The 27999-nt window shown below is 33.7% G+C and overlaps 2 protein-coding genes across 5 annotated transcripts in view; one reads left to right on the forward strand and one right to left on the reverse strand.

Moving 5' to 3' along the window:
- LOC110105547 (flowering locus K homology domain) overlaps positions 1–5670 on the reverse strand; it is a 26600-nt gene extending 20930 nt beyond the window's left edge. For 2 of the 3 annotated variants that reach the window (XM_028700881.1, XM_020835102.2), the window contains exons 1-2: positions 5541–5670; positions 1403–1698 (exon numbers count right to left, since the gene is read on the reverse strand). In XM_028700881.1, the coding sequence (XP_028556714.1) occupies positions 1403–1687 (285 nt within the window). In that variant the 5' untranslated portion in view covers positions 1688–1698; positions 5541–5670. The other variant, XM_020835103.2, reaches the window with a different exon arrangement.
- A 5929-nt stretch (positions 5671–11599) lies between these two features.
- Positions 11600–27192, forward strand: LOC110105545 (GRF-interacting factor 1). Of its 2 annotated transcripts, none has more exons than XM_020835100.2 (4): positions 11600–12141; positions 23512–23588; positions 25636–25717; positions 26523–27192. In XM_020835100.2, exons 1-4 carry the CDS (start codon positions 12082–12084, stop codon positions 26916–26918), a joined length of 615 nt encoding a protein of 204 aa, XP_020690759.1. In that variant the 5' UTR covers positions 11600–12081; the 3' UTR covers positions 26919–27192. The 2 variants fall into 2 exon arrangements, with proteins under 2 accessions (XP_020690759.1, XP_020690758.1); XM_020835099.2 differs by having other exon boundaries at positions 11615–12165.
- Positions 27193–27999: the final 807 nt, after the last annotated feature.

Consider the following 27999-nt stretch of genomic DNA (forward strand, 5'->3'; position numbering starts at 1 on the left):
TCATAGTTTTTTTTAATTTAATTTTTTATCTCATACTTTGAATGATAACATTATTTTTGTGTTAATTGTATTAAATTTAAATAATACTTATTATTTATTACGTCATCCGGTTCGACCCCGGTTAGACCGGTCGAACCGTGAACCTCTCCTTGTTCCGGTTCGTTGTTCGGTCCGGTTTTCAAAACCTTGGCAGATAGGACATGTTCTGTACAAGGTTAGAGAAAATAGAGGCTTCCCTGGTAAGTGCACATAGAGATGATCCGAGCAAGCCTACTTTTCATCCACTTTTTTTGGAAGTTATAAGAAAAAGGTAAGATAAGCACATAAAGCTTGTCGAATCAAAGAAAAAGGTAAGATGCTGGTGCAGTGAACTTAACAAAAAGCAATCATGATATATAACTCAGAGTCATTCCTAACTCAAAGGCCAAAGACATGAATTAATTATCAAGTTCAAAGAAAATAAGCATTCACTCTTGGTTGTTGAATCTATTGATTATCATATTTTATCAAATAATTTATTCAAAAAATACTCTTTCAATATTATAAGTTTTGAAGATAAATGCAAGTTGTCATTGTTGAAGGATGTTAGTTCTTTTTACACATCGAAGTTAGATCATTTTCTTCTATACCTCGGATAAAATTTTGAACAATCCGACCGTCCATATGTTGATGTTTGATTGGGTATTTTGCTAAGTCAGATTAAGCCATTATGCCCAGCCAAACAGCCCATTTGGCATTCCCTATACCAAACGCATTTTATCTGTCTCTTGCAGAGAACCAAGAACAAAAACACTCCTTGTGGAATCTGATAATTGGAAACAGTAAAAATGCTTGAAACTGTGGAAGGGTCATTATCAATTGAATGCAAAATGTGATTAGGGAAATCTATCATCATGGATCAAAGATTCAAAACTTCATTCAAAGCAGCAAACGTAAGCGAACCCACTGGAATTACTTAAGAGCAACAAAGGCTGTTCAATATGCAATCCAACAAATACATTCTAAAAACTCTCATTGCACCAAATAAAAGCATTACCAATGTGCTTCTGCCAACATGGCAAAGCCACTAACCATGTTTCACATATGATTCCTGGCACGCACAAGCAATTAGTTTTACTTATTAAGAGTGAGGTTTAGGGCATAGCACCTTGCTACAACAGCTTTAGCACAATATTACTAAACAAACTTGATTGGAAAACTTGCAATATTATTAATGGTCACTATTTTCAAATATTTAAAGCAAACAAAAAAGGCAGTCCAATTATTAAAAGTAGGCCACTGATTATTCAAATAGTTACCTTACTAAAGATTATAATCATTAAAAAAATGTAGAACAATGAGATATTTCAAACTGATTTATGCATTACGAGCACACATTGAGAAACAACAAATAGTTTCTTACCGTTCTTTCAAGAACACCAGGAGGACCATCAATGATCTTAATACGAGCTTTTGATTCCTCGCACATTTTTTTTATTGTCTCCCCTTTTCGCCCAATAATGCTACCTACTTTATGGGCAGGAATCAGTATTCTAAAAACATTCTCACCAGGCCAGCCAGGCCATCTTTTTTCACCAGCTCCAGCTCCCACATTATCCACACTTCCTTCCTTCAGGTTGCCTGAGTTCCCCATTGACTCAGCAACATTATTTTCAGAAAATTTGTCCTCCGGTGTATGTGCATCCATACTGTATAGAACTGAATATGGCATTGGCAATAAGTATTTTTATTCAGATGTCATGTAAAGATAACATGTATTGGGACAATTAATAAGAATCAAATTAAACAGTCAGCCACAGAACGAATGAGTGGGGTAAAAGGATGAAAAAAATGATCAGTTTAAAAGAAGGAAACAAACAGGAAGATTGGGTGAAATACTCAGATAGGATATTCTATCCGAAGAAATGGGAAACAATAAAGCACAGAGAAAAGTAAGTCATTCAGATCATTGAACTTAAATTAAATGGAACAAAGTACTATCTTGTAAAATTACAATGCCTATTCAAAAATAATTAATACATGCTCAAGCATGAATTTTCCTTCAAAACTCTAACCATATAATCACATCCTTTATGTCAAGTCCTGCCACATATGTCCTCACAAAACCACATAGAAATGAAATAAACTTCATAAACAAAGTATGCTGTTATCTCAATATTCAAAACTTCAATAGACAAATAAGTCCTAGCAGAATTTACCAATAGCTGCAAAAAAGAGACCAATCTCTGCATTGCACGAAAAGGGAAGTAACAGCGAGAATAGAAAAGTCTTTTTAATGAATTTTGAAGTATCAAGGGAGATTGATAAAATCAACTCATTTTGAAATAGACATACTAAACTGTAAAATGACCCTGTAATCAGGGGCTATTATAAAATTCTGCCAAAAAATATGCAATAGTTGGCACAAAATCATGAGTTGATATAGGACAACTATTTACCACCTACTAAAAAAGTTCAAACTAATGGACGAAACTCGGCCAAAGTTTTATAAATAATATTCAGGGATGCCACTAATCCAAACCCCAAAACTCAGACGCCATTCTTGGTTGATTGTAGTACATGGTACAGCCAAAAAGAAACATGAGGGGATGCATCCCACTCACATAGGAGTTCTATTCTTCTCTTCCCCAAATTTAGGGAGACCAGTAGACATCCAAGGAGTAGAGCTACTGATATAAAATTTGATGCTAGTTGATGGAGTTTTAACTAGGAAGAATGGTGGCTAGCATCGTTTGTAAGGGATTGCATGTGTAATAGGTTGGTGGCAAATGTGATGGAAAAAAAAAATGAATTAGAATAAGTAGTCACCATAAATAGGGGACCTAGGGGTAGCCAGTAACTCAAATCTATCCCAATTTCAATGGCTTATTCAATCACTCAATGGAGAATAGCATCGCACCAATCCAAGAAGAGGCAGGAAGGCTAGCTGAAAACTTGCAACACTAATCCCAATCACAATAGTTTATGGTTTTAAAACTCTTAAGAGAGAGAGAGAGAGATCTAGAGTTTTGAACAACAAATTTGATTTCTTCCCAGGATTATGCTTATCAACAAAGAGAAACTAGTCTTTGTAGCTCTCATTGGTTCCCTTGGATCAATTTTTGTCAATGGTCAAAGTAGGGAGAGACCAGGAGGTTAAGGTGACGTTCCTGGAGGGGTATACAACCGACTCTAGGCTATTGGCAATTGCAAATAAGTTGTGGCTGAGAAAACAAGAAGAAAGGAAAATTTGGATTTTAAACCTTGATTTAGAGGATGTAACTTAGAGTGTTTTACTTATTGCCCTAAAAAAGGTTTAAATGACCTAGAAGGGTCTAATAAAAAAGTAATTATAAATTATAACGCACTAGCCCTCCTCCTTAAGAAGATATGCAATGTATGGCACATGTCATACATGGTCATGTGTCAAACATGGCTTGAACACGAGTCAAACAAGGTAAAGGCATGTTCAATTAAAATAGTATTTTTAAAAAATTAGACACATAAGTCCTAAATATGTAACGTAAAAATTATTTTAAAATATAAAACCTTTTTATAAAATTTCTTAAGAGAAAAATTTTACTTATATTACAGTAGCCCTGTAACTCGTATCCTTCGAACATTTGACTAAGTGCAGCTAGGGTTTTATTTCGAAGGCTTGGCGACGACATCCGATGACACTTGAAGGTGGCACAACAACAACATCAGATGAAGACGCACCTCTAATGTCCCCCAAACAATCACGGTCCCGCATCACTACATCATCGTTACATCTTCATACCATGACGATGGCATCTAATCATCTCAACATTGATGAGTGATGCCCTTTGTTGTCTATCATCTCCCCCCCCCCCCCCCCCCCCCCCCCCCCCCCCCCCCCTACCACTAAAGTTAGCAAATAAGGTTTTGAAATCAAGACATAATTCTCTAACAATTAGCAGCATATTCATGGCAAAAGACATTTCTTCCCATATGAGGAACTTCTTGTTATTGTTTTCATATTCAAAATAATATGATAAGTTTCTATCAAAATGTGCCTTTCGATTGAAAATTTAGTTCCATGCACTATTTTTAAGATCAACTTCAAGTCCATGTCTTTTTGCTTTAGTCATGAATGTTCTTACTAGAAATTTGCAAGAGGATGTATCATGGTGTATGTTTTTTGTTGATAATATTCTTCTTGTTGATAAGACTTTAATCATGAAGGACAATCTTAGAGTCTAAAGGTTTTCGTTTGAGTGGATCTAAAACTGAATACATGGAGTGTAATTTTAGTGGTAATAGATCTAGTGAGAGTATTGTGACTTTGGGTGATCAAGTCATCAATAAGAAAATAAATACAATTTTTGACGTTGTTATATCCTATCCCCTTTCAAATTTTAGATTTAGATTAATGTTTATTACATCAAATAGAAATGTTTCAAAGGAATATGCAATCATTATGTGCCCATTTGTTTACTTCCAACAATTCATTATACTTGTATATTATCAACTTATCCCAAACAAACATTTGCACTCGCGGATTAACACGTTCAACTAAGTAGCTCATTCCCTAGTTTTGGGAAATTTTTCAGGAGACCCGACTCTTAGGTGATGGCTGATCACCCGAGATTTACTTACAGACGACGCTTACCGGGTGACAGGTTCCTTTACTGTCTTTAGTAGTAGTAGATGTTGTAGTTATTTTTTTTTAATTTTGGATGGCATGTAGAAATTGTGTAGAAAACATTTTATGGTCATCTTGTATATTTTGATAGACTTGTTATGATAATGTTGTAGAGGCGCTTTATTTATTTTGACTAGCTAAAATTGAATAGAATTGTTGTTGAGATAAAAAATTTCGCGTCCGATCTCGTTCCCGCCTCATATCTACGAGCTAACCGGGCCGGATCGTGACAACCAAAAAAATAAATATTCATACTAACTCAAGTATGGAAGCATGCATATTGCAATGAGCCATTATAGGTATTGTAATATATATACCAATTGACATTTCTTTTGGATAAGATTTACAGCCTTTAGCCTAACAACAGATCACAACATTACCAGTCAAATTCTATAACCAATATTAAAATGTACTTTCTTATCAAACTCTGAGCTAAATGTTAGCAAGGCAGCCACAAATAATTCAATATTCAATATGCATATAGGCATGTTCGTCTAAAAAGGGATCTTAATACACGCCTTATCAACAAGGGGGAGTACATGCAACATCATAAAAAATGGCGTTCACGGCAAGATCCAAGAACTTCAACATCCGACAAGTAATACGGACCGAATCACGCCAGGAAATGGCGCAATCCTAAATTGGAAGAACAAACAGATCTGTGCTTCACACGAATGAAATGCCATCACTGCTAAAAGAAAACGTCCATATATGTGAGCAGCTGGGAAAATTCTAACCTGTAGAAACCCTAGAAAGACGAAAAGAACAATAATTGAAATAGAGGAAAGCTGGACGTGGCGAACGAGAGCAATAAAAGCATACACGTTGCAGATGTGACAAGGAAAAGAATGCAGCGGAAGAAAGGGGACACTTATATGAGATGCTGAGAGCGTACCAGAATAGCTGCGAAGAGAATTTTCAGGGTTTCTGACGGAGGAAGGAGAACCTGACGCTATTTGATGCCGTGGGAAACGAAATTACTTTCCTGTCCTTCATCTAATGGGCTGAAATTTGGGCTAGCCCAGCTACTTTTCGAAACAACGCAATACTACTGCTATGTCAATATTTATAGGCTGAAAGAAAGACTGTGAATCCAAGCGTAGCTGGGCTGGCCCAATTTTCAGTTCAAACAGTATCAAATCCACAAATTTATATAGATTCCAACAAGAAAAAATAGAGATACAATTTATATTATTATGAATTTAAAATTTATTTTATTTATTTTAAAATAAGTATGATATAATTTATAAAAATATAATATTAATCTTAAGTTAAATCAAACAACTTTTAAATTTATTTGATATAAATTATATCGTAATATTCTAATAACTTTTTAAATTGTTACTATCGAGTCGCATACAAACAACTCCTTATTTATAAATTCAAAGTCATAAATGCAACGATGTGGTCCATTTTGTAATTAGACAAAGTTTGAATGATTTCATCATGATCGAGACATTCTGATCTTCGTTCTGAATGATATATTGTCTACAAATAATAATCAATCGTCATCTTTTTTGCTTACATTGACCATGTCATATATATGGAGGTAAACAATACTCAATAGCAACAATTCAAAAAATCATTCGTAAGGAAAATTTATAGCATTATTTTTGCGTGTTTTTTCCTGTAATACTTCCTATTAAAATCAATATAATTAATAAAAACAATGATGATTGGGCATTTTAACGATGGTGATCTGATGGTTTTGTCAAGCGGTTGCCCAACGACATCGATCGAGCGATGGTTTGAAGGCGGCATTGAGCGTGATTCGACAATGATGTTTGGGTGGTGGTTAGGTTATGACGATCGATGTTGGTCCAATGCTGATGGTCGGAATGAGGCCCGATTTTGATGCTCGAGTGGTACTATGAGATCCTTATGATTTTAAAGCTCTCCTGAATCTTAATTCAAAGCTCCCTCACCTATTCATAAAGAGAGTATGAGTATATATATTTATACGCTTTAGAGTGAGATATGTCGTGTAAATATTAACAAAATCATGAACACTCCATTGGGCAACCTGTCTTAATTACCTTGATCATATTATCTTTTCTTCAGCAATAAAGTACATTATTAATGTCAGAAATTAAAACATATTGGGCTCATTAGATTCATCTCATCAATATGCTCGATTTGCATGCAAGTTTAACGATCATTTAATAATTAAATTAATGCCCTTAAATTTTAATTACGCTTCAAGTGCTTGATCTAAAGCTTATTGAGACTTAGATTGGATCACTTTTGTTATTGTTGTGTAGTCACGTCGAGACATTATAAATTTTGTTGAAATCGTTGTTTATATGATCATGAATTCAATGTTAGAAGCATTTAATTTAAATAAGTATCAAGATTTGCTCGAGTTCAAATTGATTTTCATCGTAGTTTCAATTATAATGCACAAATCATAATTTAATCTAATTTTAAATGCACTATCATTCAACAACAACAACAATTTCATATTTAAATCTAATGAAAAATGTCATTTCTAATATGTTATAGTCAATTCTTTTCAGATCTACATTTATCTTCATTAAAATAGGCCAAATTTATTATACTAGTGTAAATGCACGTGCACATGATACATGTTAATAATAATTTTAAACAAATTAAAAATGATATAATAAAATATATAATTAAGTTATTACTTTTTATATCAATGATGTTAAATTCTATTTAAATATTGCATGCACTACTTGCATATTTATAAAAAAATTATACATAATTAATAGGCATATTAACTTTTATCATTCTAATACGTACACTCATTTAAGTTAGATGAAAAAATAAGAATCAAGTTTATGTATAATATTAGAGTTTCCAATCAATTGATTTTGAAATTAATATAGCACATGCAAGAAGACTAAGGCTTTGTTTGGGACGACTTTCTTTATGCTTCTTAAAGCAGTTTTTTAGTACAAATTTTTTTAATTTTGTACTATAAAGCTACTTTAAGAAGCAGAAAGAAAGCCGTCCCAAAAGAAGCCTAAATTAGTTGTTAAAAAAGAAAAAAAGTTTAGCTATGAAAACCCTATCACAAATGCATGCTTATAGATCACAACAAACCATATGGCTAAGTATAATCGCCGTAAATTTGTTGAATTTAAGGGAAATTCATGTTTGATCGACCTAACTCATTAAACAAAGGAGCCAACTTTGCAATAAGATATAGGTTTAGCTTGGAACAGTTTTCTTACTACTTCTTAAAACTGCTTTCTATTACAAAAGTTATATTTTTGTACTAAAAATAAGCTTTATGAAGCAGTAAGAAAACCATCTCAAATGAAGCCATAATTTTAACAAAAAAAAAAAAATCTAATTTAAGTATTTGATTGACAATAAAAGTCATAATTTATTGAACTTGTTAAGAATAAAAAAATAAGTCGAACTAAAGCTAATTAACAGGTGAGCAAGATCAAAGTCATTTTTCTTAAAATATAAAAAAAAAAAAAAAACAATATTCTGTTAGTCCATAAATATGCTTTTAGAACAGCACAAAAATATAAATAATTAATATCTTCTCACAAATTTATTGGTAAAAACTCTCTATCATATAATATAATAAAATCATTAATATGCTAAGGCTTCAACAAAATATTATTTTTTTTTGTAAAAAAAAAAAGAGCAAATAAAATAGAAAGGAAAACAAAAAGTTTGTAAAGAGAGAGTGAGAGTGAGAGTTGCATTTATGAAACAAAATATACAAATTGAATCCTAAAGCATCAAAAGGAAAAAAGAAAAGTTCAATAATTCATGCATGTTTATAAGAAATAAGAAATATGGGTTACATATGTGAATAAAAATAATAGATGAATTCAATGAGGCCTATTTCACATTCATTTCCTAATAATAACAATCTAGATAACAGGCATGAATATCATTTGCAATCAAGAAATGAATCAATCTTTGTAACTTGACAAAATGATTTTAAGTAAACATAAAAAATTGTAGACATATGATAGTGTGACACTGATATGAAAAGTAAAGCAGTAAAAAATCTATCCCACACAGTCTCCTAAATAATATATGTTAACTTGGAGCTCGTAGTTGGCTGATCTAACACTTTGACATCATCAATAGGCCACTAAACATTAAAGACAAGCTTTTGCAAAGAAACTTCTAAAAAAAATGATCAAAATGAAGCAAAAAATAAAGCAATTCAGATAAGTTAAAGTCAAAATATATACCATATAACAAATCCACATATAATATGAAATCTGGGATTTTAAATAATTAGACCATATGAATAATAACCAACAATAAGGAATATAAACATCAAACCTACTTATAGACAAGCTATAAGCCATCCGATGAAAGAATAAAAATCAACCCTCCCTCATGTAAGTACCTGAAAAGACTTCTCCATTCTCTCTTGATTGGAAGCATATCTCCCCTAAAATATATAACATATAACAAATCCACATATAATTTCAAATAAGGAATTTCAAAAAATTAGACCATATAGACAATTATCGACAAAAAGGAGAGTGAATATCAAACATACTTGCAAGCAAGCTATGAGCCATCTTATGAAAAAAAAATCACCTCTCCCCCATGTAAGCACCTCAAAAGACATCTCCATTTTATGTTGATTGGAAGCCTCTCTCCCCCGTGACGATCTCATCTATCTACTTTCTTATGATCCTGAAATGTTTTGGGATGTTAAACCATTCCTTCTCAATTTATGAAAATATGCATCTTATATCTCAAAGCATGGGATATCATAGGGAAAACAAGCATGAGGTGTACAACACAGCTGACACAAACAACATCATCAAAAACAACATTATAAGGTATGTCAAGGTTGGCATTGAAGTTGGCAAGCACATTATGAAGGGTTGATTCGTCAAAGAGAAAATCACCAAAGAAGCTTGTAGCTATATAAACAATAAAGCAAAGTGCTAGTGATGTCTCCGCAATAGGCTTTATATGGGAATAGTATTCGAGTTCATTGTCTATGCTTTGAACTGCACAACATCAATCATAAGTATATGCAGTTTCCAGAGGGACATTTTAAGTTGAAATAGAACATGAGGCAAAGAAGTGCTAAAGAAAAAGGAAACAATAAAATCAATGAACGTGCACCATATCACTTGTGTACAATCACATATTCTTATAATTTGGACAGATGAAAATTTAGTTAACAAAATCAATTGGCTAATTTAATTAGTAATATTTACTTCATTGTAATAAAATATGTCAAAAATATTAACAACCTAAACTCATTTCTCAGAGCTCCAAGCTTTTTCCTCTTCAACACACTTGGCTCTCAAATCATCTCCATCATTTAAATCCTTAATCTCTTTCATGGCTCACCTTATTCATTTATCTTCCTCGAATGGATCGAAGCAGCGCATAATGATGTAAATAACCAAAAAAATGCAAGAAATTTTTTATTAAAAAAAATTTTGCTCAAAATTAATTAACTTTTTTACCAAGTTCATTATTACTTAAAAAAAAAAAATTCATACCATTGAAATGGTAGAAAAGCCGCTACAAGAACCATAACTGTGGGTGAACAAGTTCCATATAGATTCCAAATCCGATATCACATGAAACAAATTTGGCATTGATATGCTTCCATTTAGCAATTGACAATAACAATCCCAATTGTAATCACAACAAAACTGCAACAAGAGCAACATATAATGCTGACATGTAACTCAAATAATCTACAAGAGAATGTAACATAACTCTATTCAAAAGAGAGCATATTTGAAATCACTATTTTTTCCCCTTTCTTTCTTCTTATTTCCAACTTTCATTTCAATATCATTGAGTGCTAGTTGTGTTTCAGTCTCTCATGTTTGAGACACTTTATGAATTTTCTTACAATAGATGAAAACATGTGATAAAGCTATTGATAATATGAAAAAAAATGCGAACTTTACCTTGTTGCACATGAAAATCTAAATTCACCCAACAAATTATAATGAAAATCTTCCTATAGCCATAAACACCCGAGCTTCAACGAAAACAAAGAACACCACTGAAGAACTACAATCTTGCTTATTCATTCTCTATTTCCAAATCAAAGAAACTATAAGAGAAATAATAAAACTAAATCATTTACCCCGCCGAAGAAGATGAAATAGGGGATGAATCGTTTTCTAACTTGCTTATGAGGTATTTCACCAAATGGGAAACTGATGGTGAATTGAGGGAGAGAGAGTCAGAGAGAGGAATCTATAGTGAGAGCATAAAATGTAAGAGCGCAAATTAAGAGCGACTCATTTCAAACTCTACCTCATGTGAAGCAAGCGAAGAAGCTTCTTGAACGAAGCACGTGAAGCGAGGAGGGAAAGTTGCCGACGAGCTTGTTTCGATTGTGAGAGGTAGGAGGGTTGGGATCGAGGGCTGTGGGATTGGGCTTGTGCGAATGGAATACAAAGCAATGTGCACAGGAGCTGAAGGATCATGCCACATGGAGGGTTACATGTAGTTCCTCAGGCCAATATGAAGGAAGAGACACGAAAACAAATGGTGTAAATTAATTAGGTTTTAAAAAATAAACGATGAGGTTTTGTTAAAGGAAGAATCTTAAGTGCCTTTTATATACGATATAGATTTCTAAATTTATTAATCATTAAAAATATGATGAAATGACATGATAATATTAAAAAAATAAAATAAACTACTAGGATTACATTTGGCTCGAAATTCAAGCTCCTCCTTTAATAGCATAGATATGCTCTTAATGAGAAGGCCAACAATTTATGTTTCCAAACCAGCTAAGACATTAAAAAGGATAAATTTTTATGATTTTATATAATTATATGCTTCATGGAATTTTTTAATGTAATTACTAATTAAGCACGAGATTAATAAAAAAGGTTTTTTTTAAGGGATGAAGTGCAGCGCTACCATCCATCGAACTGAAAGCAAGATTTTTCCGACATTAGATCAAGTGCGGCCGACCACATGGTCCGATCCGGAGCTCAGCTGCTCTCTTTAGTCGCAAGTTACTCTGCTTTGATTCTTCGAGTTTCCTGCCTCCTCCGCTCTTTTTCCTGCACGTGAGTCCCCGAGGAGGGAGACAAAATCACAATGGATCGAGATGCTTTCACTCTCGGTAACTCTTACCTTCTTTCTATGCAGTTCTCCGCCATGGGAATCGCGTCCACACCGAGCTCTGTTATTGGAAATTGAGGCGGAGATGACGACACGGTGACACCGGGCCGGTTATCGGTGCTTGAAAGCAACAACTCAGAGAGAGGGAAAAAACTAAAAAAAACCCTCCGAGTACGCTCAAAAACCCTCCATTTCTTCTGATCTCGGCTTCTCTGATGAGTCTTTACCTCTGTTGTTGAATACTCGCGGAGGCAGGGAAAAGGAAAGAGGAGACATTGAGAAGACCGGCTTGCAAGTGAGAGAGAGAGAGAGAGATAGAGAAAGAAAAAGATAGAGTGAGTGTATTAAGAGGCGCTGGTGGGATAATGCAGCAGCATCTGATGCAGATGCAGCCCATGATGGCAGCTTACGCTTCTCCGAACCAGGTCACCACCGATATCATTCAGCAGGTCTTTTTCTTCCTTTCATCATCGAAGTTGGTTCCTTGTCACCATTTATTATCACCTCATTGTTTTTCTTATTATATATTGCTACGGCTCAGGTTTTACTTGTTTTCTTCAGTGTTTTTTTGCGAACTTTATGAAATGTTTGGGAGTGGTAAAGAATGGATTTTGAATGCTTGAGGGCCGAGTTTGGCCAGTTTTTTTGGTGGCACAGCTAATGATCTTGATATTTATGTTCTCTTTTCTATGTTCTGTGAGGCGTTGGGGGAGTTTGAGTTCTTTTTTTTTGGTTATTGTGGGTTGTTTTTCTTGAGACTAATTGCTCTGATCTCCTTTTTCTGATACTGATCTTGGTGGATGGTTTATGCTCTTTCCTTATTATTTTTTGAATATTTTCTGAAGTTTTTTAAAACACGAGACGATTATCATGGTGTTTTGATCATTCTGAACTGAAATTTCATAGCTGAAAAGAAAAAAAAAAAAATCTTGTTTGGAAGAAAGCTAAAAGCACCATATTAGTCCTTTCTCGTAGTCAGAGTTTTATCTTTAGTACATGCTTGTACTAAAATAAGTCATGTTACCTCTTTGATCTACATCTACATGGCTCTTTATTTTTTCCTTTTACTTGGAATAGCTTTTTTTTTTTTGGGAAAACTGTGTAAGCATTCCATAGCCACTGGTGGGTATGACTTCTTTTAGGTGTAGCTTCCCCGTTGTTCACAAGTTATTGCTTTTGCTTTGTCTTGCTTTCTTTCTTTCATAATCTCTCCGACGTCTCCGTCCATCCATGCTAAGTAGATCATCATCATTAATGTTATCCAACTATTTGGAGTTGGCTTTATTGCTCTATTTGTTCTTGTGGAGGCTTCAAGAGGTCTTCAATCCAAGAAATTATTAAGTGCAGACAATGTACCGTTTTAGTTGTGTATGCAATACTTATATTATTTGCTCCTACTAATTTTAGTTTGAACTCATTTTGTACTAATATTTTTGAACAACTTTTATCCATGTTATCTTTGATGTTTTGTGTGTACTTAGGCTTCTTTTGGGACTGCTTTCTTACTGCTTCTTGAAGCAGCTTTCTAGTAGAAAAAATTAATTTTTGTAGTAGAAAGTTGCTTTAAGAAGCAGTAAGAAAGCCGTCCCAAATGAAGCCTTAGTGTTATCTTTTCAACGAATCTCTCTTTTAGTAATTTCCTTGCTATAAATCTGGCAAATGGTTAGTACAACTTCAATTTTAGCAGATAAAATGGCCATACCTCATTATAGATAAACAGCCTGACGTTGTCATTGAAAGAGAGCTTTTAGTGCTGCTATAAAGCTCACTTCTTTGTATACCCCAAAACCCTCTCATTGTTATTTTGTTAATGTTTTAACACTATTTGAACAAGCCACCATATACAAGCAAAATCCAATTGAAATTTAGAAGAAAATTTTAACACTATAAAGCTCACTACTATTAACATGTCCTCTCTTTTTTGAGACGTTCTTAATGTTAAGAAAGTTTAAATTTACCGCAATATTACCAAGTGCATTTTTGGAGCTTGCTCTTGCTACCTTGGATATATGAGCCGCCTGACAGCATCTTTGCCAACCTTACATTGTCTTGGTGGTCCGGGATGCTCGCTCTTCCCGATTAACCAAGATTGTTTGAAAGCCCAAAAGTAAGTTGATTGGTCTAAGCAGTCTCGTATCTTACCTGGGAGCTTTGCACTCCTCTCTTCAAGGCTTTATGGAATACAAGGGAGTTTACTTGAATGCCATGACATGAAGCGACATTCCAAGTATTAAAGCAATATCTCATCTATCTTTTTGTTCTTTGCAGTCTAAGGGAGGAACTTGGATTGATTTAGCTCAGAGTCCTTAATTGGATGATAAGCTTGATATTTGTTTGTAAGAAAAGTTGGAAGCAACGTGTCTATTATTATTGCCATTCATTCTTTATGAGATGTAGAACAACATTACCAAAGCATGGGCAAGTTAGTGCCTACATTGGTATCATTCACTCGTTCTTTACAATCTTACTTCCAGGCTTATCCATCAATGTTTTGATTAACATGACACTTTAGAAAGGTCTTTAATAGATTGAAATGTCTTGTAGATTGTCATTGAATACCTGCTTGCACTTGGTCTTTTTTGTTTCAAAATACGCCTTGCTTGAAGAGCCTGTCTAATCATAATTCGGGTTAGAAGAGCCTGAGTATGAAGCCATCTTGGTCGATCTCCATTTCATTGCTGACTTCAACATTGAGAATCTTGTTTTCCATGTCGACTCATAGATGGTGGTAAACCAAACTGTGGGTGGGTATGAAGTTCATGAACTCGATCTTTTCTTAGGATGATGATAGCGAAGTTCAACCATTTTAAGGCTAAACATATTCTTAGGATGAAAATCAATTGACAGATTTATAAAAATCCTCATGACATGTTCAACTATGGGCTCAATTTGCTTACTACCAATGAGCTGAAAGTTATGCTAGCCGACAAACTTCTTATTGGTTCACTTCCATTAGAAATTATCAAATTGTTGGTTCCTATTGGTCAGTTGTGGCCATGAGCTCGACCCTTTGTTAGGACGGGGATGGTTAAGTTCAACCACTTTGAGGCTAAACATATTTTTATGATGAAAATCAATTGACCAGTCTATGAAAACCCTCATGCCATGTCCAATTTTGGGCTCAACTCGCTTACTCGCTTACTTGCAAATTCCAATGAGTTGAAGTTGTCCTAGCTGCTTATCGATTCACTTCCATCAAAAGTTATCCATTCGATGGTTCCTGTCATGCAGTTGTGACCATGCATGGCTGCTCATATACTAGACGATTTGAATTATCTTGATAGATGACATTCTCCTTAAAACAAGCTTCTTCGCAATCTCTCTTTGCTAACTCTTGCCACCAAATCCTAGGAAGTGCATGACGATTAGTGTAATTGTTGCTCAACTAGACATGTTTTCTAAAAGCATCTTCCAACAAGGTTTATTCTTGTGAACATTAGAAAGAGAGGTGACATAATTCATAAAGGGATGTCTAATTTGCTTGTTCTATGCAAGGATACTTCACCAACCCATTATCAACCTCTGACCACCCCATGGAGGAGAGGAACTACTTTAGTCATCTTCTTTGGGGGGCGGTCAAAGATGCTTCTTGCTCGTCTTAGCTGATCACTTCATGAAGTGGGCTAATGTGTAAAGGTGGAGCTTCTTATCTCTTGGTCTTCATTTACTTGACTTTGACTTTTTGAATTGTGACGACGGAATTGGCACAGTTAGTTCGATAAAAAATTTGTTTATTACATCTACAGATTGGGTCCTTTTCAACTAGCTCATCGATTATCTAACTCTTGATAGCTAGCCTTCTTGGTGTCTAAATTTGAGTTCTTAAAGTGTGCATGTTGTATCCTATGCCAGTTAGCCAACATTGATTGCTTATGGTTTGCTACATAAGTTATTATAACTGATCAGTACACTAGTACATGCTTCATATGTGGCGGCCTATAGTGTGACCTTTTGCAATCATCTCATTATTCCTTTGCATACACAAATAGTATAGAGTGTCTTTAGCTTGCTACCAACCAAACATGGTCTCCACTCGATAATTTTGTCGGTCTACATGACTTCAACATATGGCACTTAATGCACTCAACTTGACCCATGTCCTCTATTTTTTGTATCACTCTTATGTTGATGTGTGCTCCCTTATTACGATAGTAAGGGCACACCCTTGTTTGTAACTAGGGGTGTAAGTGAGTCAAGCTAACTCGTGAGTTGGCTCGGGCTCGACTCAATAAATGGCTTGTGAGCCAAGCTCGATGAGCTAATGAGCTAAGCTTGAGTCATCCCCGATTCAACTCTTTAGCTCGTGAGCCAGCTCTTTTAAAAATATTAATATAAAATATACTTAAAATATATTAGAATTTAGGATTTTAAGTACAAAGTTATTAAAAATGTTTAAAATTTATTTATCACTTTTTTATATTAAGTGATTTATTATTATTATTTATGATTTCTATTTTGTTATCATTTTATTATAATAATTTCTTATATCATAATCATTTTTTCTATTTCATAATAACGAGCTAACTAGTGTGCTAGCTTGAACTCGTAGATTAAAGCTCGAGCTCGAACTAGATAATTAATCAAGCTCAAGCTCAAGCTCAAGCCAATGGTAACTCGAGCTTGGCTCAACTTATTTATCACTTGTAATATATATTCTTAAGACTTTTATTGGGGTCCACAACTTTATTGAGACATTGAAATGTTGTTATTGTGATCAATCTCTCTCTCTTGCTCTCTTGTATTTATTCTCCCTCTAGCCAGAAAAGTCAATGACTCTGTTTTCTCTTTTACTCGGATGTAGTTCAACTTGACGACTCTCCCTTCCCTTCAACATGCCCTCCATCAACCATCCCACAAGATTATAGCGTTCACACCTGGACATCCATATATTCCTATCTTACTCTCCATATCACTGTCATTTTCATGCCATGTGTAGCTAGTTTCATTATGCAGCACAAATAGATAAAAATTGCCTTATTTTCTTTCGATCTTTATAAGTTTTAAACTTTTATGTTAATTTTATTGGACTTTTCTATTATAAACATGATTCATTTATTTGTGGTTTGATTGGGCGGTGCCTTGTTTGGTCAAATGGAAGTACACCATCATTAAATGGAAGTAGAACGAATTTCTCAAATTTCTCCTCCTATGAAGTTTTGGTGTCTGAATAAGTAATCACATGTGCTGAAATTATTTTCATTCATTAACTAATCCTTGACCGGCTATTTTAGTCTTATTATATGCTTCAACAGTCTATGCCAAGCTTTGTCGGATTTTGAATCGCTCTAATAACCATAGTATGGTGCAAATATATATATATTTTTAATCATCCTTTACGCTTTAGGCAGGTAGAGTTGACTACTTGACTCCATCCATTTTTCCCAAATCCACCATGTTTTTTTGGAGTCATTTCGGCGGTCAAATTAGTGTGGATCCTTCTGTTTTTATCACAAAAATAATCATTTAAATCAGCAGAAAATTGGCACATGATGTGTTTTCAGGGTAATTTCTTGTTGTCTTTTTTTAAAAATTAATTTATTTTTAAAGTTTGTCTTCTTAGTTTTAAGCATCAAAATTATGTGTTGGCCATTGATGTGATTATTACTGCCAGCTTCTACTGATAACCTAGCTTTTCTGAGATAGGCCTACACTATTCCTGCCGGTTTGGAGACAGTTTTTCTGGTTGGTGAGGAGTTCTTTGTATTAATGCTAATAAATATGCAGTATTATATTGGATTTGCTGGGCCGGTCCAGCCAATCAACCCGGCTCCAACAAGGGGGCCCAATCTAGCTGGCGGGTGGAAGAGCTCTATGGGCCCCACTAGTGTGGGAGGCGGGCAAGGGGGGATAGGGGGGCTCAAAGGGGATTAATTCTACCTTTAATTACTAATCTTAACAAATCAAAATTGGGAGAGAATTAAGAATGTTTATTTAGGGAAAGAAGACTGATTTGAATTCAAATTTGGGAGGGAATTAGGAAGGTTTATTTATGATTAATTATGTTGTTTTATTTTCAGGAGGTGATTTTTTGTTTTGGAGTAGTTTTTTTTAGAGTTGTTCCTAGCGACGCCTAGGGTTTGTGAAGAGGTTATCTACCTCTCGAATAATAGATTAACTTGTATCTTGGTTTGTTTTGATGATATGAATAAAATTAGCCCATAATCTCATTCTTTCTCGCTGATTTCTGCTGGTTTTTTTCTTTTTTATTGCTGTTTTTCTTGGCTGTATAGATATCAGATTCCTATCATGTTTAAGCCAATTGATTAACTAGTAAATAGTAAGGGTGCCTAGATATTGTCTACTGCTTCTGTACTTAGGTAATGTTCATGATAAAAGATACAACCCGAATATACAAACATATTTGCTATTCCCGATCAGTTTAATTGGTTTCTTCACTAGTCAGTTTAATTGCTCTCAATTCCTTGTGTTAATACGCTTAATCACCACATAGGGTGAATCACACAGCCAATAAAGGGGAAAAGAATCTGTAGGAATGGGAATTTTATTAATCCTTTACAGTAAGAGAGAATAAAAATGGGAGAATCTCTGAAACTTTGATTAGAAATATTAGGTGTCAAGTTTGAGAGATTGGTCCCCTTTCTTCCTGAGTTATGGGGTTTAACTAGATGTCATGGGGGAACTCGATTGCTCATCTTGATTTACTATGGAGAGCCATTTTCTTCATTGATTTCTAAAGGACCTTTTTGGTGTTTACAAATAGACATGTGATCTTGGGGTTTTCTAGTTGTTGTTATGGAGGAGTTGTTTGAAAACATAATTTGAGATATTTTTATTTTATATCTATGAACGTTTGAGTTGAGAAAACAAGGCACTACTGAGTGTTTTGATTTGTAAAAGTTGAGTCAGGGGTCAAATTTGTGTCAAGATTAGATTGGTTGTTACAGGTGTGGTGATTTTAGGGTTTACATCAATATCTTTGTTATATTTGGGCAAGAAAATCTTGATAACCCTTTTCTAACAAATTAAAAGTTTTTGGAGATGATATTATCATTGATGATAGTTGTTGATATTGTTAAATATTTATTCACTAGCATAATTACATTTTTTCACCTTGCAACAATATATAGTGATAAAATGATTATATAACCAATCTACACTTAAGTTTTTGTTGAATACATATAATTACAATATTTCTATGTTTGTTTGATATATTTGGCTGGCGTCTACATGATGTTCCATTTGTCAAAACTAACAAAAATGTTGTTTGATGTATTTTTAAGGGATTTTGTGAAATCCCCAAAGATTAATGAATGTGACGTGCTATTGTGGAACAAATTCTAAGCATATTCATTCAAAATTTTGACTAATAATTTTACTTGTGATGAAGAAAGAATATGACCTCTAATCAAATGAAATTCTAACAAGCTTATTTTGAATGAACAACATACTTGTAATGAGGTCATGTGATTATTTAGCTTCTTGTTGAGATAAAACATATAATAGAGACTAAATGTTTTAACATTTTTGTTTTTTGGCTTGGAAATGATGCAGTCAGTTCCACAACTCTCTTCTTTTCATATTTTCTTTGAGGTGGTGTAGTGCTCTTTGAAAGTTTTTGTTTGATTGTATGACAACATTTAGCCAATGTTTAGGTTGATGACATCATAAACAAATATCAAATATATTCTCTCTTGTGTGCTCTATCGAACTTTTCAGTCTTTCATATAATCATATTGATGCTGCTCCCACTGCTATTGGGTTTAGGTTTCTTTCAATGTGAATTCTCAAACTAAGTAGTTTGCACATTTCTTGACCTTTCATTACTCTTTCATTTTTGGAATTCAATATGTATTTGGGTAGCTTATAAATTTATCTGAAAATGTTTAGCTCTTTCCACAAAAAATGAATAATAATCAATTACCAAAGGTATTTAAGGTTTCAGACTGCATCCTTTAATCTTGAGAAGAATTAATGGCAATTTTGTTTTTCATTGGGAATCTTATGTAGTTTATATCTCAAAAATCTAGTTAAAGTAAGCTTCATATTACATAAAGGAATAATCTTTTTGCACCCTATTAGGTCAACTATCAAACTTGTATTGTATTTTTTCTTGTCGCCTTTTTTTTTTTTGGCTTCACCAAAAGAAAATAAATATTGAGTGTCATATTTCTTTTGTGAGGGCAAAATACAATGGCAATAATTTTTTCAACTTGTAATAACTAATTATTGGCCTAAAAAGATTTGGTTAGAAAATATTAGAAATAAAATTTCTTTATTAGATTTAAATGAGAATTTGACTCTTAACAGGACACAAAGGATAAAAAGGATTCATGTGGCTGACCCCACGCAGTGGGATAAAGGCTTGATGTTGTTGTTATTGCTACAATAACCAATTATTGGCTTTGTTTGGTCCTCCACCTCTAGAAAAGAGAAGCGACTTTATATCTTGAAATAACTTTATATTCTTATCCATTTGTGTGCTTCCACTTCCATTGTCTTTAGACTGAAAACTTTGAATTAGTTGTGTAAAAGCTTTCATGGCATGTCTCGTACTAATGGAGTGAGTGTTAGTACTTATTGCTTCCCTGTAAGTGGCGGTTCGTTAATTCTAGCTTCTCTTTTATAACCATCAATATTTTCTTAATCAACGTCCGTAGAATCAAGACATATAAGGCAAGATTACTTAATTAGAGTTAACATAATATTTAACTAGTTTTACAAAACAAAAATTGATTATTGATTATCATAGTGGCCTTTTTCTTGTATTGATTATCCTCTAGTTTAACTTAACCTTGCTCTGATACAACTCTTGTCACAATCCAGCTCGAAAACTTGGACTGTCGAGGTAGGAACAACAATCGAATGAAAATTTAAACATTCTCACATCACTTTCAAAGTAAAAATTGTCCAAATAGAAAAATGCCAACTAAGCAATAAACTTTTTTTTTTAATATAAAAATTGTCTAGTACACTTCTCTTTCCTCTTTAATTACAGAATATACAAATTTTCTCAAAAAAAAAAAAATAACGCGCATAATTGTTATACAAATTTTCACACTAATTTTTGAGGTTATTCTTTTGCTATACACGAATCCTCTCTTTTCATTCATTTAAGTTAAATGGGATATTCTTGAAAATAGTTATCAATTAAAGGATGATTAAAACAACTTAATGACTAATTATATTTATAAATTATAGTAATTCAAGAATTTAAAAACATTATGTATGCATGTCTTTATAAGCAAATAAGGAGTTAAAGCTTATGAAGAATAAGAGAATGCAGTTGTTACATTGGCATAATAAGGAACTGTTAGCTTTCTTTATCGTTTTTATATAGTAACTTATCTTTTCTTATAATACACTCTTTTCTTATAATTACTATAAAGTAGAAATATAATTACCCACTTTTACTTGGAGAATTGGTTTGCCATTTGAATGTTGTTTCTCTCAACGAGGCCTAAATAAAAAATATCACTAAATGATGTTAAATATCTTTTTTTTTTTTTTAATATGAATACATCAAACTCTCTCACATGATTTCATCTTACTTACATAACACATAATTAATTATGTTGGTTAAAATTCATTCTCATTGGTTTGCTTTATTGTCTTTTATCAATTAATATAGTTTATAATTATTAATTTTAACCTTATAATTAATTGCTAATACAATCTCTAATCTAATTTTTCTTATAATTAAACTATTGATTTTCAATCTTCTTTGAATTATAGTTTAACAAAAATTTAAAAATTTACCCTTATTATTCATATATATGCAACAACAACAACAAAATCAAGCCTTTGTCCCACTACATGGGATCGGCTAAATGAATCCTTTTTCTCCATTATGTCCGGTTAAAAGTCAAATCCTCATTTAAATCTAATAAAGAAAGATCATTTCTAATATTTTCTAACCAAGTCTTTTTAGGTCTATCTCTACCTTTCTTAACATAAGTCAAATCTAATACCTCAACTTTTCAAACCGGGTCAACAGAAGGCCTCCGTTTAATGTGACCAAACCATCTAAGGCAACTCTCTCTAAGCTTATCTTCCACTGGAGCTACTCCATCCTTTTCACGTATATGCTCATTTCGTATCCTATCTCTAAGGGTCAAGCCACTCATCCACCTAAGCATCCTCATCTCTGCAACACTTATCTTAATATTATGCTTCTCCTTTAATGGCCAACATTCAACACCATAAAGCATTGCAGGTCTCATAATATTATTCATATATATATATATATATATTTCATTTATCATAATCCTTGCTCTATAATTTTTTTAGTTTAATTTAAATTAATTATTTATATATCATTTTATTTAAAATTATAATTTCTTACTTAGTCATGGATCATGAAAGTAAATTAAGTATTCCTATAATTTTTCTTGTTATGCAATTAATTTTCAAAACTTTTTCAAAACTTTTGAATTTATTAAAACGTGTCCATTAAATCTGTAAATTAGGAACAACATAAAATTGTTGAACTTTCAACTTTCTACGAAAGTTTTCCTACTATTACCAAAAAAATATTTATATAAAAGTTTACCTCTTTTTTTTTTTCTTTTTCTTTTTCTTCTTTCTTGCTGTCTCCTTCCTTCTGGTTGTCTTCTTCTTCGTATAGAAACCCGAGGAAGTTGTAGGATGATCCCTAAGCCAAAGAAGTTAGATTTAGGTTTCGTTTGGGACCGCTTTTTTACTACTTAAATCAGTTTTTTAATACAAAAATTTAATTTTTTTACTAGAAAGTTGCTTTAAGTTGTAAAAAAGCCATCCCAAATAAAGCCTTAGAAAACATATTTTGATAACGGGAACTTATTTAGATTTAGAACTGTGATTGTCAATGACCTCATGCATGTGATATGCCAGTTTGGTAACTAAGGATTTGATAGGAGAGTTTGATGATTCTGTGAATGTAATATTGAGGTTTCTGTGACTTGTTGCTTGTAGTTGCCACTAACTCAGTCAGTGATGTAATATGAAGTTAATCCAGGACTTGCATTTAGAATTTAACAAAAGATTATCCAAGTATGTTAATTTGCAAATTAAAGATTGTTCCCAATTTAAGCTCTCGAAAATCATAAAAGAAAAGAACTAAGCATCATAGGTAAAGACTCTGAATCAGGGCCGTCGATCGTCGTCCCCGGCGATGGTACACATGGCGAAATCTGATGCCCTCATCAGTCAGGCTCTATTCTTCATATTTTTAATGGATGCCAACATCTACCTTATGTGATACGAATGTCCACTAACCACTAACCCTGCTAGTTACTGTCATTGATTATTATCACACTCTCACAAATTGTTTGCTCAATTTCTCACATTCTAAGTTCCAAAAAAGATTTTCTTTTCATTTATTCTTGTGAACCTGTGGGTCACCTACTTAAAAAAATGAGAGTTACCAACCTCACCAGTTGTGCTCAAAATTCATTTGGAATTGATGATTTTCATTGACTAAGTACATCTTTAAACTACATTTTGATATTTAAGTAAGGCTATTTTATAGTATTGTTAGGTTTTTTCAAGATTTTCTACATATGTGCAGTTGTTAGAATTGCTAGGGACAATAAAGAAACAATTCTGCTACAATAACATTTGGTTAGTGTTCAAAACATGACTCCATATAAACCTTTGATAAATCTTTTTTTTTTTCCCTAATCACAGTGCATTTGGTGGGATGAAAAAACTTAAAATTACATGCGGAATGTGTTCAATTATTTGGCTAGATTCCTACAAACTTCATTAATTAGTGTATATTTGACTGTCTATTTCTATACTTGATATGCCCTTCTTTTATCAACGCCATCTTTGGGTTCTTTTTGATTCTTTTGCAGTATTTGGATGAAAACAAGCAGTTAATTCTGGCAATTCTTGACAACCAAAATTCTGGAAAAACAGATGAATGTGCTGAGTAAGTATCAAACCTTCTGATGTTGTTAACTTTGAGCTCTTTTTCCATTTTTGCTTGATTTCCTGTTGATCAAAACTACCTAAAGTTGTCATTTCAGAGATCTTTGATGTCAGAATTAAGAAATTTCTGCAAATATGACAGCGGAAATTGCAGGAATTTATGCAGAAGTTAGATAATTTCGGTCTTTATCTTGCTGGTTTTTACTAAAATGATTACCTATTGCCTAAAACCTAAAACCTAGAACCCCATGACAAAGAACTATCATAAATGGAAGTGAAGGAAACAACAAGGAATTGACAGAACATGGAAGGATAATTAGATTTTCTTCGAATGTATTGGGCATCTCCTTGACATAATAGGAAAATATCATGAAGCAGAATTGGGGATTGTGAGCAAGAGGAGCGGGGAAGGGATACTGCCTGAAGACTTAAGAGAGTGGAGGAGAATCGATGCCTACCGCAATCGAAGATAATTCCGCAGATTAAGCTTGGAAGTTGGAGATGGTCATGCCAAGCTTATATCTGAGGAAGCACAAAGCAACTTTGAATGCACACCTGAGTACAGAGACAATCGGCTGGCTAAAGACTCCATTGGATGTTATACTCTTGTTGCATGATTTCATTCGTCAATAGCTTAAAGTATTACATTACATGGAAATCCCCACAAGCATAAAGACTATATTCCTCAGAATAATAAGCAAGCATAAGTCAACAATAATTACAAACCAAACAACCATTACTCTTATAACACATAAGATTATGATTTTAAGATGATTTTGGCGTCGTTTGGGACGGCTTTCTTATTGCTTCTTAAAACAGCTTTCTAATAATTTTTTTTTTAATTTTTGTACTAAAAAGATGCTTTAAGAAGTAGTAAAGAAACCGTCCCAAACGAAGCCTTTATTAAACATTAATTTGCTTACTTGACAAAATAATGCAACATAATACAACATTATGTAATATTTCATAGAACAAAAGAAGGAAGCAATTCCAAGTAAAGCCATAGTGTAGCATACATTTTTTGAGGCATGGGGTGAGATATTGCAACAGTATGTGATGCATAGTTTCCTATGCCTCTACTTTCCATTGCCCATCCGAGTGATTTTCCTTATTTTGCTCTGTTTCCCGTTATTTTCACCTTTTCCTATCATTGTTTATGGTTATTGTTTCCTCCTTTGGCTTCTGTATCATGCTATGTTGTTTTCACTACAGTGCCACCTTGCTTTCCTGCTTCTTTGCTTGCCTCCAATCCTGCAAGTGCTACTTACTGTCCAGGAAATCTATGAAATAATTGCTACTATGCCGTTTTCTTGTTTTCCCTGTTATTGTTGAGATTCTTGGGGAGGAAAGAAGCTTTCTTCTTCTTCTTGGAAGAGAGGAGGATAGAGAGAGGGAAGGGAAGAGGAGGGAGAGCAGCTGAAATCAGATACTTTATTGCTTAACCATTCATCTAATTACAACCTATAGAGTTTATTTAAAGACACAAAAAGCTACACCAATGGCAATACAATCCATACAAGAAACTAAAGAAAAGAACACCAAAAACTAACGTAAAAATACAAAAAAACAGACTTAAGTTGTATATTCTTATTCCATGTGTTACTGCCTCTAGTTTCCTTTTTGGGGGATATGTTCATGTGGAAATACATAAAGCTAAACTTGATCCGTATCATTTATTGTTGTATTTTACTACATCTATGGATTATAAGAAATTTCTTATTTTGAGTCTTTAGTGAACTACAAATAAAATTTTGAGGCATGTGAAAGGTATTTGACATCAAACATTTTAATTTTACTTTAATCTTGTCGACGGTTGTAGAGTGCATATTCTTTGATTCCTTCATATGTGTGCAACTATTTAAGACGACGAATGTACTAATGTGAGACTCCTATTCATTTATTTTGTTTCTTACTCCTTTTCACAGCAATCTGCACTTCAATATGTCCAAATTTCAGAATATCTCAATAAAAGAACTATGCCAATACTCAAATCTTCCATAAATTGTAGATTTATATGTTTAACTACATCTTGGTTAATCTTGTTGCAGAAACCAGGCTAAACTTCAGCGCAATCTAATGTACCTGGCTGCCATTGCTGATAGCCAACCCCAAATGACCACCATGGCCCAGGTGAAAATCAGTCTGAACATTTATATCAATTCTAGTTTCTTGTTTTTTCCTAATTGAATCATGTCAGGAATATAAATCTGTAGGTGATGTTGATGATGATAGCATGAAGTGACTTACTTTTTATTTCGTCCTTGAAATTGGCAAATTTTGGTGATCTTTTACATAAAAACATAATATAACCTATTGATTTTCCTTAAGCTGGGAAAACCTTTACACTAAAAGTATCAAATAGTAATGACATTAATATATATAACTATTATAGTAAAAAATATTTAATGTTTTGGTTTCTCTTTGATTCATTCTCTTTAGCAAATTCCTTTAAGCTAACAAGGTGCTAAACACTTTTTTAAAAAAAATGTATAATACCACGACAAGGTTCTTCGAGAAATTATTACGTGCGGAATCCGAACGTGGAGTTGCGTTCAGACTCTGCGTATTTACTGAGTATTTGTTAAGTGTTTTTATTGAGTCAATACTCATTAAACACGCAATAAATACTCAACAAATATGCAGTAATATAAAAAAAAACTATATTTCGACCGCATGTGAACATTTCATTGGAGTCTGGACATAGATCTATGCCCCGTTTCCACACAATAATTTCTCGCAAGGTTCAGTGGCGGGCCTAAGTTTTTTTCTTAATAGGATACATAAATTAATATTATTATTTGAGTGGGTGCAGCCAAGTTGTTCAAAATTTTCCCTTGGCAAGGATCAAGTATTGTTAATTTTTTGGTCACATTAAAATTGACCTTGGCTAGTATCAAGCATCCTTAATGGTTTCCTATGATAACATCTTAAGCAGTATCCTTCCAATGCGGTCATGCAATCAGACGCGCGATACATGCAACATCAGCAAGCTCCTCAAATGACTCCACAATCTCTCTTAGCCGCCCGGTCCTCAATGCTATACCCTCAGTCGCCAATGTCTGCATTGCAGCAACAGCAGCAGCTTGCACTCCACAGCCAGCTGAGCATGAGCTCTGGCACGTCCGCAGGCTTCAATGTGTTTCACGGCGACACCAATATGGGCGGCAACGGGACGCTCGGATCTGGAGTGTTCCCCGACTTTGGGCGTAGCGGCGGTGGAGCTTTGAAGCAGGGAATGGCAAGCGAAGGACGAACGGGCAACTCAGGAGGGCAGAATGGTGATGGAACTGAACCTTTGTACCTGAAAGGTTCAGAAGCAGAAGGTAACTGATATCTTTTGGGTTGAAATTGGTTGTTGTAATATGAATAGCTCTGTAGCAGGTGGTTTCCCAAACCTGGTAGCTGGTAATCTGATTTGGGTGGTTCGGGTTTTGTGACTCATTTTGTGGAACTATGATGAACTGTTGGACTTGTGAGTCAAGTAGGTTGGGAAGAATGCTTTTTTTTTTTTCTTGTTCTGTTAATGTGTTGCTCACCAGTCATATCCTCTCATCTGCTATGCCTTGAATGTTTAATTGCTAATTTAGTTAGATGCTGTTCTTTCTTGTACAGAAGCAAAGCTATGCATGGCTGATTTTATTATCATTTTCATATGGTGATATGTATTTACATGGAGCTGGATTTGATTCTTGCTGTGATTGGTTTATGTTGTGTATGGAATTGGAGTGACTATTACGTGCAGAGTTTGGATTCAAATTGTCCGGTTTTTGTGAATGTATACATTAAAAGCACAATAAAAGCGCAATGGTGAACAGTAACTGCGTTTTTACTGCACACCCTCTAAAAAATTGGACGGTTTTCCTATCTGGACTATGTACGTAATAATCCCCTGGAATTGACCTATGCCTGGGCTTTGGATAAATTATTGCGCGCGGAGTTTGGATTGAAGAATTATTCGGATTTGTTGAGTATTTATTGAGTATGCACAAATATTCAACAAATTCGGATGGTTCGCCTATCCGGAGTAATAATTTCTTTGACCTTTGGCACTTGTTCGACTTGATTGACCCGACTTGAAAAAAAATAATGATTTAAGCAAATGTTTTCAACATGATACATGAAGCTGAACCTATTTGACACGACCTTAATGCATTCTTTAGATGGGTGGGCAAGAACATTCCTCCCAAAAAATTTAGGTTCCATTTGGTTTTTTTTGGAAATGATCCAATCAGACAGATTAATAGATTTCATAGAATTGACTCAGGCATGTATATTGCTAATCTAATGCATCATTTATGATAAATTTTTGTCAATAAATGTGATTTATCAGTTTGTTTGTTGGGGTTTATTTATCTTCTCTTAATTTTCTATAGTTCTATCCCAAATATTTTCCAAACTAAAGGCATCTCCTT

Source organism: Dendrobium catenatum, unplaced genomic scaffold (assembly GCF_001605985.2).
Source record: "Dendrobium catenatum unplaced genomic scaffold, ASM160598v2 fragScaff_scaffold_1608, whole genome shotgun sequence".
Lineage (NCBI taxonomy): Eukaryota > Viridiplantae > Streptophyta > Magnoliopsida > Asparagales > Orchidaceae > Dendrobium > Dendrobium catenatum.